This window comes from Cervus elaphus, chromosome 1, assembly GCF_910594005.1.
Source record: "Cervus elaphus chromosome 1, mCerEla1.1, whole genome shotgun sequence".
Taxonomy (NCBI): Eukaryota; Metazoa; Chordata; class Mammalia; order Artiodactyla; family Cervidae; genus Cervus; species Cervus elaphus.
In genome coordinates, this window is record NC_057815.1 from 89,470,705 (window position 1) to 89,487,075 (window position 16,371).

The 16,371-nt window shown below is 47.4% G+C and overlaps 1 protein-coding gene across 1 annotated transcript in view; it reads right to left on the reverse strand.

The window, feature by feature from the left end:
- LRP4 (LDL receptor related protein 4) overlaps positions 1 to 9,147 on the reverse strand; it is a 52,290-nt gene extending 43,143 nt beyond the window's left edge. The window contains exon 1 of the mRNA XM_043910927.1: positions 8,918 to 9,147. Coding sequence (XP_043766862.1) covers positions 8,918 to 8,969 — 52 coding nt within the window. The 5' untranslated portion in view covers positions 8,970 to 9,147. The remainder of the gene's footprint in view (positions 1 to 8,917) is intronic.
- Between the last annotated feature and the right edge of the window lie 7,224 nt (positions 9,148 to 16,371).

The window sequence follows — 16,371 nt, forward strand, 5'->3', positions numbered from 1 at the left end:
AATGATTAAGTTCTGCAGTTTCTCTTAGCAGTTTGCAAGCAACTTTTGCACACACAGTTGTGCTCTCATTTAATCATTACAGCCGCACCATTTTAATGGGTAAGGTCATCTGCTTTGGCCAAGGTCACAGGTTAAGTAGGAGAGCCAGGATGGCAGACCCATTCTCATCCTTAGACCAATATTCTTCTGTTACTATGGTCTCAGAATCCGGACTTTCAGTAAAGCTTCTCACTGAGGCACGCTCAAGTTAGAGAGGTGCTGCTCCTCACCACTTCACAGAATGCTCAGCTCAGGAGGGACCACACCTGTCACTCGGAGGCCCAAGGTGTCCAGTGACTATACACAGCTGCAGAGCAGCTTTTTCAAGTTGAACCAGAAATGAGAAGGCTTAAGGGGTGTCCTGTAAGTATAGGTATATGACAGCTCTCGCCGCATGGAAGTGATTACAATGGGAAAGCGAGAGATCATCACTCATATAAGTGAAGGACGTTTTTTCTTTTTTTTTTTTTTTGGGTCCGGCGCGGCGCGTGAGGACCGGTCCGGCGCCCGGCTCTTTTTTTCCAAAATATTTATTTGTTTGTTTGGCTGTACCAGGTCTTAGTTGCAGCATTTGGGATCTTCAATCTTTGTTGCGGCATGCGGGTTCTTTAGCTGCAACATGCGGGATCTAGGTCCCTTACCAGGGATCAAACCCAGGCCCCCTGCCTTGGGAACACAGGTCTTAGCCACTGGGCCACCAGGAATGTTTTTCTTATAACACTGTTCTTTTCTCCAATGCTGTCTTCTTTTCTATCAACTGGCAGCAATGATGAAGATACAAACCTTATTTAATGAGGTTAAGTCATTTGAAATGACCCTAATCTACATCCAGGCCAATCAAGGGACCAATCCTTGGGCAGGTTACTCAATAGGTATCTCCCACTGAAAGGGAGGCCCATGCAGCAAGACAAAACTGGTATAATTGAAAGGGGTAGCAGCCAAAAGCCACGTGAAAATGGATCTGGTCTCACCCAAGAGATACCTGGACAGGAGAGACCCGGGTTTCTATACAGCCATTGTTTGAGAGGACAGAGCTTGCACAAAAAAACTCTGGAACCAATACCAAGCAAGGAAAATGGTTGACAGCAGGAGGCCAGGACGTGGACCCTTTCCTGATGCTGCCCCACCTGGGTCCGTGGAGCCTGACTTAACTGAAAGTCTCTGCTCTGTGCCCAGCGGCCCTTGGGGTCTCCTTTTACGGCAGCACTTACTTAGCCCACTGAGGGACCACTGTTCTCCTACTAGACCAGAGGTCTCTTGGCAGGTAGAATTGTATGATAAAGAGCTTTGTATCTGTATTCCGTGCGTCGCTCAATGCTTGCATGTAGCGTGGATCATATAAGTTTGTAAAATGAAAAAATGACAAATTCCTTGAGAATCCTGTGAGAGCTGAAGTCAAAGGGAAAAAGGAAGCCCACAATATGAGAAATAAAAGCGGTTATTTCCGACTTACCCTATACTCAAGAAAACAAGAATCTTCTTTTTAAGGTGGCTACCTACTTGTATCCAGGTAAAGTTTAAGTTCACTCCTTTCTTCACCAAGAGCTCCCTTCATTCACTGTGTTATCAGGCTGAGTTACTGACATGCCATAACTTTCCTTATCTCTGTCTCTAGATCCCTAGAGGCCAACCTTACCTGGTTTGAAAATCTATCTGATAAACTCTTCTCCTAGAGGGCCTTCTCAAAAGTGACACCAGGAGACACATGACTATTGGTCCCAGCAAGTTCAGTCCTCTCTTGCTAGTTTCAAACACAGAAAAGAAGTCTTTAATGGTCAGCTTCCAAAGTTTTGAGGCAGAAGAGCATAGTGTCAAGAACATGGGAACAAAACTAAGCTAATTACTGGCCATTGGACCTGGGCATGTTATTTAATTTCTAGAAAATTGGGATAAGAGCCCCTACCTCCCACAGATGTTATGAGAATTGAATTAGTTAATTCATAAAAAGCCCTTAGCATAGCCTAAGCTCTGAATAAATGACAGCACCTACTATTACTTTTACAGAATCTGACTCACTCAGACGGTCTTATTCAGCCACCCCTTGATTAAGCCCTAATATTTCAGGGCTTGAGATGTCTAAAACCTTGACTGTGTGCCAAGCTGCAGTGCTGCTCCCATGTGTTAAGTTGGTGGCATGAGCGGCCTCAGGAAGCGACAGGGGACAGTCCTGTGACCACAGTCCTGCTTTACGGCCCTTCTCTGGGGGAGCTTGAAGTACATGGCATCCTTTATCCTTACCTAATCTCTCATCAACCAATTTCTAGGAGGCAAGCATAGAAAAGAGCATTTAGAACCTAAATTTCAGAGCAACTTAGACATGGATTAGTTTCCTTTTCTGTGAAATGGGGGTAGTGGTAGTACCTGTTTCGTAGGGTTGATAGGAGGTTTAAATGAAATAATACATACAAAGTACATCATAGCAGCTATTATTTTGTTGTTGTTAGTGTTAACACCACCATCTTCACCTGAGTGCTCTCTCCCAACCCAATAATGTAGCGATGTCTCCGTACAGGTCCTCAGACGTCTCCTCACCCTGCCCAGGAGCTCAGTCAACAAGACTCCACAAACCCAGCAGGGCTTGGATGCGGCTGTGCTGAGCGGCCGCTCAGAATATTGCTCTCCCCTCCCCCCTACATCTCAAAACCCAAGGCCCACAGGATAACACAGGGCTTCAAAGAGCTACAAACCACATCTCCTGGGAGCTTTTTAAAGCCTCCCTCCATCGAAAAAAAAAAAAAAGCCACCCAATAGGTAATTCTTTATGCATTGGAATTCCCTGAGATGATGAAGACTGGAAACAGAGGGGAGAGGTCAATCTGAGATAAAATAGAGACCAGTCCTGATCAGGGTCTTCTGGTATAGCTTAGATACAAAAAGAGTCTGTTCTAAGAGCCAGTGTGGATTAGAGGGTTAACAGCTCAGGCTCTGGGTTCAATCCTGGGGCAGCTACTCACTAGCTGTGTGACAGCAAATGGCCCAAGACTTACTTTCCCGTCTGTAAGACAGGAATCTAACAGAATCTTCCTAGTAAGGATATGGTGAGGAGTAAATGTGATCGAACATGCTAACAATTATCACAGTGCCATGTAATAAAACATGCTAACACTTATCACAGTGCCAGCAACACTGCAAAGAGATTCACCAGTGTTAACTGCCCCAGAAGTCCATTTGTCATTTTTGGACTACATGTCCCAGCTTGCTGTGCAAAAATGGTCACCAGAGATCACTCCCAGAGGAGCAGAAATTCTCATTTGGGGAAGGTATATTTTAAAGCCTTTCACTTTTTCTGCTTCTCTGAACCTGTGGTTGAAATTTCTTGTTTAAACAGCAGGTGAGTGTGGGGTTGGCCACGTCGGGGGGTGGGGGGGAGTGGAAAGATGAGGAAACTCCCTTTTCTTATTTGCTTTGTTGCTGCTGTTTAGTTGCTAAGTCGTGTCCAACTCTTTTGCGACCCCAAGGACTGTAGTCTGTCAGGCTCCTCTGTCCACGGGATTTTCCTGGCAAGCATACTGGAGTGGGTTGCCATTTCCTTCTCCCGGGGAAATCTTCCCAATCCAGGGATTGAACCCACATCTCCTGCTTGGCAGGCAGATTCCTTACCATTCAGCCACCTGGGAAGCCCTTCTTACTTGCTAGCTGTATGACTATTAGAACCCAGCATCTGTATTTGATTTCCAGCAGGCTGTAGTCAACCCAACAGAGAAACTATCTCTTGTCCTTATCCAGGCCATGGTGACAGTTCTCCAGGCTGGGGCCAAGGAGGGGACTATTTGGAGCATTTCCCCTACCCCCTGCCCTGCAGGCCGGGCAGGAAGTGGAGCAACTCAGCGAGGAAAGATCACTGCAGCTCCTTCCAACCTCTCAAAGCGTCTTTATTTCACTGCTAATCAGGTGTCCCTACCCTCTACCTGCCCAGCCCTTCACCCAGATGAGAGGCGGTGGAGGACCCTCTCCCCCACCAAAAGGCTCTGCCAGGAGCTTCCCCAGGCCCAGAAAACCTCCAGTGATAAATTATGCAGCAGCACCTTTGTGCTGCCTCTCCGCCAGATGGGAGGTTTGCTCCCAGGCTTTTGTTTCCGGCTTTGCTCGCAACTCCAATCCTCCCGGCTCTGCACAGAGGTGAGGGGGGAGCTCCGGTGGGCTGTGTCTGGGCTTGCAGCAAGTCCCCGGTGAGGCTTTCTTCAGCTGGGGCTCGGGCAGCGCCCTTCCCCTCCTCACTCTAATCTGAATGAGCAGGGGAGCAGGCTGTCAGGGCAGCTGGCGGGCGATCCACTCAGCTGTGAGCGAGGATGGGAATGCCTACGTGCCGTGAAAGAATGAAGTTTGCTCGGAAGGGCGTAAAAGGTGCCCAAGGGCACCAAGGATGTTTGCTTCTTGCTAAATCAAAAATGCAGGACAGAAAATGGAGTCAAAGGACCTCCGGGAAAGCTCGAGAATCAGCTCTCTCGAACGGCTGCTCTTGGTTATGGTCAACTTTCCACAACCCCCCCCCCCAGCCCCCCAAACCATCACATTAGTGGCACCGACTTAAATGGAAAAAACAAAGAGACCACAGGGGTCAAACTCGACGGGTGAAGAGGCTGGGGGCTGGGTCATGGGCTTGAGGCTCCAATCTATTCTCCCTGCGTGCCGACAGGATTCCGGATTGAAGACAGTAGTCGTGAAGGAAGGCAGCCCCACAGCGGCCCGGCCCCCCAATTGGGGCAATTACTACCTTATGAGCTCTGAGGCCTGTCCTTTACCAGGCCAGTGGGAGGGAGAGCCTGGAATTCTAAGTGGTTCCAGCTCCAGGAGACCTTAGCCAGCACCTCTCACCCCGGGTCACAGCAACCTTAGGGCAATATGCCTGGCTATAACCCTGACCACGGGGATGCTCTCATAGGAAAGCCCCGCCTCCCAGGCCCTGACCCAGGGGAACTGAGGCAGAGTGAGCCTGCTAGACTCACAGCAGAGCTCCACAGACTTCTTTTCTGAATTGTGGATAGGAGAGTAATATGCTTAAGTTTCATTAGGTGTTCAAGGAGGGAAAGAAAGGGCAAGACCTTAAAAAAAAAAGAGAGCAAAAACCAGCTGAAATGAATGAAGGGCTAAGCCTCCATTTTAGCACATGACACTGTAGCTTAACTACTTGTTTGCCTAATTCCCATAGTCCAAAGGCAAAAACCATCTCTAATCTATTTCTGCAAGCACGCTAGCAAACAACCAACATTTATCTGTGGGACTCTGTGCTGAATGGTTTGAACGTACTATTATCTCATTTAATTTTTACAGGATCCTTGCATGATAGTTTATTACTATTACAGCCCCTTCCTTACAGATATGAACCCTGAAGTTCAAGGTGATGAAGTGTTTTATACAGGATCACCAAGATGTGGTGAAGTCAAGATTCAAACTGCCTGAGCTTCTTGATCATGGAGCTGTGCATGCAGGGATTAGATTAGCACTTGACAAATGTGTGTCCGGGGAATGAATGAACAAATGAATGGGTGCAGAGCCCAGTTCAGGGAATGCTCCTGAGTGTGCTGGGGGAAAACGAACCTGACCCTGTCAGCTCGAAGCTGGAAGGAGAGTGGCGAGCACAGGCATTCATCAGAGCTATTTATAGGGCCAAACCCTGGCTCTGCCAGCCAACCAGTCAGCATGAAGTCTTTCCTGGGACACTGAATCCCACCAGGCTGAGAAAGGGAGAAAGATTTCCAATACTGAAGATGAGATGGTAATCCACAGTCTGGGGTCAGATGCCCCATGTCCAGGTAACTGTGACAAAACTCGCAGCTAAACTGTGTCAAGGAATGTAGAGACCGTGGTTGGAACAGACTAACAGACCTAGCTGGCCACGGGCATGAAACTGTCATGAAATTATGAGATGTGTCCAAACACAAAAAAAGACAAGACTACTTCTTAGTCTCCAAAATTCCGCCCTGTTTTGGAAGCCCCTAGGACTGATCCTCCCTTCAAAAGAGAAGCAACATAGCCAGCCTCTCCCATCTTCCTTCTTCTTAGAGATCAAGATTAGCAGTCAACCCATAGAAAGAGTGAGAAAGGCCTGTAAAACATCCTGTGTTCTCTGCCGGCCCAGAAGATGTGCAAGTCCGATGTGCTCAGTGTCAGACGTGGCCTCACTCAGTCCCCTTTGCACCTGTCATTCTTAATACCACGTGCCAGTCCCAAAGATGTCATCTGATATTCAACAGGGGACAGAAGAGGAAATCCAAAATCAGTGACAAGCCAGGCATCTTTCACAAGTCCAGTAAGATCAGGGACAAGGTCAACCCAGCACCGTGACAACACCAGATGGAAAGGAGTCCAGTCTCAGCGCCACTCTTTGTCACTCAGTCTCAGAAATAAACCCTCTATGTACCAAAGCTTACCTGGAAGAGATCTCCAAGACAAACAGGGTCGCCACTCTTCAAATGGTAGTGGATTGTCCGAGGCCTCACCTCAACCCTCAACAGGAAGATACCCAGGGCTATTACCAGTCATCAAGTTTCCTTCCAAAAATCTTTAGGAGTGTTTACACAGGCTCGGGCCAATCCCACGGGCTCTAGGAAAAGCCCCAAGTACTAGCAGCATCCAAATAAGTGCCTTGAATTTTAGTGTCTTGAATTCATTCCGAGTTGAGGTCAGATCTGTCTAACTGATTGACTATGATACACTGACTTCTCCTTGAGCCCCTGGAACATGGTGTGGGATCCTCCTGGTATTTTTGGTTGAGAGACTGCTCAGTCTCACTGGTGAGCCATGAATCTGTCCCTTCCAAGCCTCTGAGGATGGCTCAGCAGCAGGCTAGGCAAAGTTTAGATCTTGGTGCCACTGAGGGTCCTTAGGCACATACACAGAGAGCTTCCCACACCTTGAAGTTTCCATTAAATATCTTGTCCTTGAAAAGCACCCAAAGAGCGACCAAGAATCCTCTATCCTTCTTCTGTGAAGCACAGAAAATACACAATTTTCTACCCCGGTTCTCAATGCAGATGTAGTGTATGCAGTTTTGACAGCTCTGGAGCAATAAAATCCTCTTGGCCAGTCTCCGCCGGGACCCTTCCAGTTCCCCTTTCCCTAGGGCAGAAGGCGACAATCTCCGCTCTGGCTTTGTTGGTATCCGTTTTAGCCCCCACCCCCCCTTTTTTTTTCCCCTTCAGTGCAATGCCATTTCCCTTGATCTTTTTCAAAACTTCCTCCAGGGGGCCGGGAGGAAAGCTCTCTCCTCTTGCCTTGCAGCCCGAAGGGGAAAAGCCCCCTAAAAGCATAGCTGTCCCTTTAAGGGGCCCATGTGGTGGGAAGAGCAGCTACATTCCTACCCTAGTAGGGCCGCTGTCCCGACACGCCAAAGAGGCTACAAATAACCTTCGAGGAGAGAACCCGGGAGGGGGAGAGGACAGTCCAGAGAGGAACGTGGGTCGGCCTGGCTACTACTCCGAGAGGAAGAGTTAAGTGCTCGGTGGGGTTAGTGTGGGCATGGAAAAAGTCATTGAAAACCCACGGGTTGTCTAAATAACAGACAGAGAACTCTGTTTTGGATTTGGGAGGTAAACCAATCTTTAAAACAAGTGCTCAGGCATCTCCACGCCCTGCCAGGCAAGTTCCGAAATCTGCACTATTTCCACACGCGCTCCCTTTACGTTAAAGAAAGAATCGGCTAGGAGGCCGTGGTCTCCAATCCCCATCACTCTAAACCCCGTCCAGCGCCTCATCCCGGCGGCGGTGGGGGAGAATGGGAAGACTCAGATTCCACCACCACCACCGCCCCCCCACACCCCCCACACCTCGGTTGAACAGAGGTGGGTGAACAGGGTTGGGGTTCAAAGATCAAAGTTCTTTGATCTTCGGGCACCAACTAGAGGCAGCTGCTAAATCACGGGGTGCACCCACGGTCGTAGCCGGCTGCCGAGAAACAGATTCCACCGGAGCCGTCAACGCACACAACAGTTGCGTTCGGGCACCAAACAAGTTATTAATAAGGAGCAGATGAAGCAGCAGTCCTCTTGCCATCCCTCCAACTCCCCCGAGGGCCACCGCGCGGGCCGGGGGGTGGGGTGGGGGGCTGCCTGGTGAGGTTCGGCGACACCCGCCCCCCTGTCCCAGCCAGGACGGATCTGCGGGAGACTTCCAGCAGTTTCTTCCCTCTGTCCCTCCTCTGCCCCCCTTTCCCCCTCCCCCTCCTCCGGGAAGGACCCAGGACAGGAAACTGGTTGGTCACAGCCAGGAGAGGGAACCCAAAACACCACCAAGTGGGGATGCTGCGAGCGAGCAGTGCCCAAGGACCCTCGGCGGGAGCGTGGTCCGGAGTCCGCGCAACTGCTCCCCGAATCGGGAGGAATCCCCTGAGCTCAAGTATTCAGATTCCACTGGAGCCTCCCTTTGCAATCCTCCCGAGACCCCCTCCACCACGGACCCTGGAAGGAGGACTATTTACAATTTGTGCTTTAGCGACCATCCTTCCCCGCCTCCCTTTCTTCGCACACATTCATTCGCACCAAGGACACAGAGGCCGTGGGTCAACCCGAAACGGGAAGCACCCAGCTCTTCAAAGAGCAGCGAGGGAAGGAGGGGGCGAGCGCCTCGGGTCTCCCCCCGACCCCCACCCCCACCCCCCTCCACCCAGCCTGGCCCAGACCCGAGCCCGAGGAGCTCCTCGGTCGCCGCTGCCCCATCTCGGGCTGGAGGAGTCGGGGGCGGGGGGGTGGGGTGGAGAGCTCCCGGTCCCCTTCCCCGGCACGCGATCTCCGGGCGAACTGCTTGGAGTGAGAGGGCGAGGGGCTCTCAGGCCCCAGCCCGCGCCGTTCCGCTCTCGGAAGGTTGAGTCCTGCAGCGGCCGGAGCCCGGGGACAAACTTTCCCGGCTGGCGGGTGCGCGCGAGCGCGGCGGCGCCGCTTACCGTGTGCGCACAGCAGGGCTCCAAGCAGCAGCGCGCCGCACGGCCGCCTCATGGTGCCGCCGCCGGCGCTCCCTGCCGGCCCGGGGGTCCCGCCGGCTCCCGCGGGACGGCGCGCCGGAGGGTGTCGGCGGAGGCTCCCCGCCAGGGGCCGCGTCCCGGTCCACGGCGGCGGGCGCGCCCCGCCAGTCGCCCTCCGGCTTGCTGCTGCCTCCAGTGCGGGCCGAGCCGAAGCCGCCCCGCCAGGGGACCGGGAGGGGGGTGTCCCGGGCCCTGCCGCCCCGCCCCCAGCGCCGCAGCCCCCGCCACCGCCACCGCGCCTGGTCCCGCCCCCCGCGCCGGCCCGGCCCCTTCCCGCCCTCGGCCCCCGCCCCCCGGTCCCCGGACCCCACCCGCCGGCGCCTCCAGCGCTGGCCCAGTTCCTCTGCAAGCCGCCCCCACATTCCTAGCCCTCGAGAGAGCCCCCCCACCCACCCCACGCACTGTCCCCCTTACTACTGCTCGAATGTCCTTAACTTAAAAAAAGTGTCATCGTAGCGGCAACTCTCGGATCCCCGCTCACTCTAGTTCTGGGCCAGAGTGGTGCACCCAAGCTGACCCGAGTTGCCTGGACGTGACCCCGGCCCCCCTACCGGCCCCGAGTCCAGACTTTATTGATGTCTCAGAATACGCAAGGCTTGCTAATGCATAATCCTCTCGGGCTTCACGGACATCAAACAAGGGCCATCAGGGGGCCTGGAGTGCTGTGTCTTCTCTAGCGTTCTCACTGTCAAAATTCCTTTTCTGAGATTTCTCTCCGCCCCTACCCTCCCCCCTCCACCTCGGCCCCCAGTCTAAGCAGCGTTGTTCGAGGGCTAAATAATTCCACGACCTCCTCTTTTCATTTACTCGTTTCCTGAGGTAGTTGTCTGGGTCCTGTCGCCCCAGCTCAGACGTCCAGAATTGGCCCAGACGTAGTTCCTCCTCGCTGTCTTTGTAAATCAGCCTGGTTAGCCTCTTCACCTTCTTTGACTTTCTGATCCTGGCAAGGAAGGAAGGGGGTAAGGAAGTTAAGTCTTTACTTGCTGTGGTATCCTCTCAGAGACCTCAGCCTCCTCCCAGCTCCAGTCTCTAGAGCCTTCTAGCAATATTTAACTTTGGGGTTAGTATATAAAGTTGTAAATTCCTCTCTTGTCTTTGCTTTGTGGCCTATGCCTCTCTCCAGCATATATTAATAATATGGATTAATTTTGTTACCACCTTCCATTTTCTAGGTTAAATCTTGTCCTGCTTCTTTTGTCCAAGTCTCTGACTTCCTTCAGCTCAATTCAGTTGCTCAGTCATGTCCGACTCTTTGCGACCCCATGGACTGCAGCACGCCAGGCCTCCCTGTCCATCACCAACTCCCAGAGTTTACTCAAACTCATGTCCATCGAGTTAGTGATGCCATCCAACCATCTCATCCTCTGTTGTCCCCTTCTCCTCCTGCCTTCAGTCTTTCCCAGCATCAGGGTCTTTTCCAGTGAGTCAGTTCTTTGAATCAGATGGCCAGAGTATTGGAGCTTCCTTAGGGTCCTGTATACCATCTTTCTATCCAAGCTGGTATGCCAGCAGTTTCTGCTTTTGGATCATCAGCGATTTTCTTAAACCACTTTCCTCTCACTAGTAAATAGAGTCAGAAAGCCCCAAATGCCCCATATTAGCTAAGGGGAAAGTAATTTGGTACAGTGCAAAGAGAATATTAGGAGATTTCTCTAGTGGATTGGTCACCGTTTCATCCTTACTTGTCTGCAATTTTTCAGAGGCTTTCACTTCAAATTACCATCTTTGACCAAAGCTAATGTTAAGTTCACAATAGCAAGAAAGAAATGCGGTATTCACTACTTCTTAGCCAATATTTCTCTATTCTGTTTTGCCTGAAATTTTTACACAGATGAAATGTGGTTGAACTAACATCACCATGGTAACTAACACTGAGACATTTTCTGTGTGTGTAGTTCTTCCTGCTGTCTGATGGCGGCAGTCGAGTCAGATCAGGTTTACTTGATCTTACTGCTGGGAAAACAGTCAACCTTTAAGACCTGTGTCATCTTAGCCTAAAATCCAAGGAGAAACAAGTGAAAAGTAAAGGGTGATTCTTTTTTTTTTTTTTTTAAAGGGTGATTCTTAATCCCCCCTCCCCACAACATTTTTGTTGCAGCTTTCATTGGTCTCAGGGTTTTAGTATAGTTGCTTATGAAGGCTTGCTTTTTGACCTATTGAGGAAGACCTCGTGATTCTGGAAGCCATATTTTTTTTTCCTTCCCCACATGAAAACTGAGGACATGTGGTATAACGAATACATTTGTCCCAAAAAATCCAGAACAGGCGGTCACCATACTTTCAGTGTCAGGGGATTAAGAATTTATAAACAGTTTCCACTCTGTATTCAAAAGACAGGTTCCTTTCCAGAAGGCATGATTTGTGTTGTTTTTCTGGGGTTGAAGAGGAGCAGGGAGGCTGGCTGTCCCTCTCTGACTCAGGCTCAAGAGACTGCATTTTCTGTGTGCATCCCAAGTCCTCCTCCTCCACGGTTCGGCACAGTTTTGGTGTTCAGAGCCGTCCCCGGCTGCTGTGAGTCACTGGGAATATCAATGGGTAGAAACGAACTTCGTGCATGGTCCCTGGCTGGGTCACCCCCTAGGGTGAGTTAAGTCTTGGCTGTCAGAAACTGCTTTTGTGCCAGGAGGGCTAAGCCATATTTATTTTTACCAGGCCTCTCAGACTTTCTTGTTTGGAGTGAGAGATCCTGAAAAGCATGCCAGAATGGGCTGTTTGTCTCCCTTTTATTGTCCTCTGGGACATGCCCCTAGGAAAGTTGTAGGGGATTGCCAATTCCAGAGGGGGTCTCAGAGGCATTGGTTTCCTCAGAAACACCACCCCTATTTCCTTCATCCTTCTAGGACGGACCAGGGGACTGCATTTCAAAGATCAGAATATCGCCTTGAATTAGACCATCACTAAATGGCCTTTTCAAAGGACACAGGGAGTGCTACAGAAACAAGATAGAAATGGGCATTATTTTGATCCAGTTGGGTTGGCAAAATCCTCCTCTAACCCAGGCATCATTCGACAACCTGAATTCTAAAAGTAATTCTTCTAAGAGAATAAAAGGCTTGACACTTCACACTTTAAACCAGTGATTCTCAATCAGGAATGATTTTTGCCAACATGGGGCAATACCTGGAGACATTTTTGGGAGCAGGTATTACTGGTGAATAATGAGCAGAGGCCAATAAACAGGATATCTCTCCCCACAACAAATAATTATCCAGCCCGAAATGTTAATGTTTCTGAGGTTGAGAAACCTTGGTTAAAAAAATTAAGAACATGAGTCTGCAAAAAATTGCTCCATCGCTGGAATCACGTTCTTGTGTGAATGGAGGAGGGAGATCTTAAAGCTATAGAATGGAAAACAGGAGAAGGCACAATTAAAGGAGCTGAAGGAGTCTATACCTATCTGCCCAGGGTTGGCTATTACTAGTATTAACTCACTTAGTGGGAGTATTTATTATGAGTCTCTTATGTCCCAGGCACTGTAGAAACAATGGTAACTGGATATATTCTGTCCCTGGAACTTAAAGTCTGAGCTGGGGAGGCTACAAGTATACAGAGGCATTAAAAGAATAATCTCATGAAAGAATTTAAAGCTATAAATGCTATGGGTATTCAAGGAAATGGACAGAGCCTGCTTAGATTTGGGGGTTCAGGGAAGGCCTGTCAGAGGCACTAACACTTATGCTGAGTAAGATTCACAAAACTAAGAGTGGACGGGGTGGGTCTTCTAGGCAGAGGGGACAGTATGTACAAAGGCCCTGAGCCAGGAAAGAGTCTGTAGGGTTTACAAAAAAATATCAGTAACTTTTTATCAATGGGTATGCTTCTATCTGGGCTTCCCTGGTAGCTCAGCAGTAATGAATCCGCCTATAATGCAGGAGACATGGGTTCGATCCCTGGGTGGGAAAGATCCCCTGGAGGAGGGCTTGGCAACCCATTTCAATATTCTTACCTAGAGAGTCCCCATGGACAGAGGAGCTTGATGGGCTACAGTCCATGGGGTCCCTAGAAAGTGGAACATGACTGAGCAACTAAAAAGCAACAACAATGGCAAATGCTTTTATCTAGGTTCAGGGAGCTACTGCTGGAGACCAGAAGAGAAGAGGTATAAAGAAATAGTCCAGTTTGTAATTCTATGCTTTCTTTAATTCCAGGCGCTCCGCAAGACCATTTCTAGTACCAACACTTTTCACATTCCAGGTCAATAGTAGTATTTGAGTCAGGATCTGAGTACCACGGCTAATTCAGTTCCCTGGTATAACTCGAGGCACATCCTGAAAAATGGGGCTTCCTAGCATATTTAAAAAGCCTCCTGAAAGCTTGATAGTCACACACCTGATACATATAAATAGAGCTTTTGCAGCAAATGTCTCAGTACATCTTGGTAATTTCAGTGGCAAAGTTGAATTTAGAATGGTGGATAAACAAATGGACCAATGAATAAATACTCATTGGTAACAACCATGACTCAAACATCTCCGTAAATGGTCTGTTTCACACATGCCCCTTTATAATTCATTTTCTACACAGCAGCACAGTGACTTCCTACAAAACAAATCAGATCATGTTATTACGAGGCTAAAAACCTTCCCATGCTTCCTACTCAGAATAATGGCTGTACTTCTCACATGTTCTTTGAGGTCCTTCATGAGCTGGCCCCTGCTTAATTCTTTGACCACCTTTCCCCTTGTTCATTCTGCGCTAGCCACACTGGCTTTCTTTCAGGTCTGCAACACGCTACTGTTTCTCACAACTTTTGCACAAGCCGTCTCCTCTGCTTAGAATACTGTTTCCCCAGACCCTTCTGTGGCCACTCTCAGCTCAGTGTCATAGCCTCAGAGCTTACCACCCTACATGTGCCGTGTCCTTACTATTGCCTTTACCCTGTTTTGTGTAGGAGATTGAATAAGAATTCATGGAGATGGTGCCATTTTGCCAAAGTCTTATAGGATGTGTAAGAGTTTGCATGGGTGCATGCTCAGTCTCTTCATTCATGTCCCACTCTCTGTGACTGCGTGGACTGTAGCCCACCAGGCTCCTCTGTCCATGGGATTCTCCAAGCAACAATACTAGGATGGGTTGCCGTGTCCTCCTCCAGGGGATCTTCCCCCGCCCCAGGGGTTGAACCCGAGTCTCCTGCATTACAGATGGATTCTTTACTGCTGAGCCACCAGGGAAGTCTTATGTATGAGTTTACTAGGCAGAAAATGTGGAAGAGGTACATTCTAGGTGGAGAGAAGAGCTTATCCCAAAGCAAGAGGGTGTGAATGAGCTCAGTATGTTTGGGAATAGTGAGTAGGAAGGTATGGCAAGAGAATTAAGTGTGTAGGAAAGAGTGAATGGCATAGTGGCTGGAAAACTAGATTGGAGCCAGACTGTGAAGGAATATGTATGTCTGCATGTTAAGGAATTTTGCTTCATCTTAGTAATGGTGAGTCAGCAGTGTTTTCAAAGTAAGGAAGTAACATGGTCAAATTTCAATTTTAGAACAATAAACTCTGTGACAATATAGAAGATGACTTGGGGGAGAAAAAAATAGACACCAACTGCAGCTGTTTGTCCTGAGATTCTAAACTTTGGGAACTTCCAGTTCATATCCTGAGTTTATTTAGGGATTCCTAGTAGAGTCCCTTTCATCTTCCTAAACTAGTTCTCTTGTCTACATGCAGCATCGTCTCTACGCCTGTTGTTGAGTTAGTTGCTTTTTTTCTGGGTTTTTCTTAAGCTATGATGATCTGTCACACATAGTATTTAGGTGTAAGGAGGAGATGCCAATGCTGTCTGATTGATTTTTAATCTTCTCAATGATGCCTTGCCATTTGCTGGCCTCTTTATTTAATGAATTTGTTTCATGAATTGGTTCCTGTGAGGCAATCATAAGTCCTACACATTGGATGGCCTTCATTTTCTAGACTTTTAAACTAAAGTAGGGGGAAAAGTCTGTTTAATAGGCACTGTGCATGGTCCTGGAAATTTAAAGATGATTGAAGACTGTCTCTGACTTTCGGGAACTCACAACCCAGTAGGATAATTCAAATAGTGTTTCTTTTTTAAATGACATAAAATTTTAAAAATATATTTTATATTATTAAAATATTAAATGTATTAATATAAATATATTAAAATATATTAATATATTAAATATTATACTATTAAATATATAAATGTATTGAATATTAAATATATTATATATTAAATATATTATATTAACTACATATATAAAATATAAATATTAATTTATATTATTTAAATAAATTTTAAATATATTGTTTACATTTTATTTCCAGTCCTTAGCTACATGCATAACCTGTGAAATTAACATTTATAGAACACTCTACCCCACAATAGCAAGATAAACATTCTTTTCAAAGTGTACCCACGACATCTACTGAGGCATATTTACTAAGGTAGTCCATATTCCAGATCGTAAAACAAAGTCTCAATAAAGGTAAAAAGATTCAAACCATATAAGATTTTATATCTGATCACAGAGGAAGCAAACTAGAAATCAAGGAATTCCATGGTGGTCCAGTGGTTAGGACTCCATGCTTTCACTACTGAGGGCCTAGATTTGATTCCTGGTTGGGGAACTAAGATCCCACAGATTGCACAAAAAAAAAACAAAAAATTAAACAAAACAGAAGCACCTCTGGAAAACCCTCCAGTGTATGGAAATCCTGAATAATCCATTTCTATATAACCCATGGGACAAAGAAGAATTCCAAAGGGAAATTAGATAATGTGTTCTGTTTTAGTTCATAAACTTAAATGCTTAAAAAATACAAAATCACATTTTGGAAAATTGGAGCTCTCTTTGTGGGAAGATTTTTAACTAAAAATTCTATTTCTTTATAAATAGACAGGTATTCAAGTCATCTGTTTATTCTTTTTTTTTTTTTTCCATCTGTTTATTCTTGAGTGAAACTTGCTAGTTTGGGTTTCAGGGAATTTTTCCATTTTACATAATTTATTAAATGAGTAACACTGTCCTACTATTCCCTTAGTGAAAATGACATAAATATTTATCAAGGTGCATACTCCAGGACAGAGGAAGGCACAGCTAATTTTTGTGGGCTACCAAGAAGGGTCAAAAAAAATCTTCCTTTCTTTTAAATTACATGAAAGTATAATTTCCAACTCTTTTTGTAGCACAGAAAATATAAAATAACAAGAAGGTACGAGTCTGTAATTGTCTTTGGGCTCCAGTTCAATTTAAGCCATGTCCTCTAAACCAGTTTCTTGCAAGGAATTAGTTTTCTTTAACTGACCAAGAATTTGTGACCATTCTTTGCAAGTTCTCCCAAAGTTCTGGTCTGCTCACCAGGGGCGGTCTAAAATGATTTGTCTGTGAATAGCATTTTAAAGTAAACATGTAAATCTCA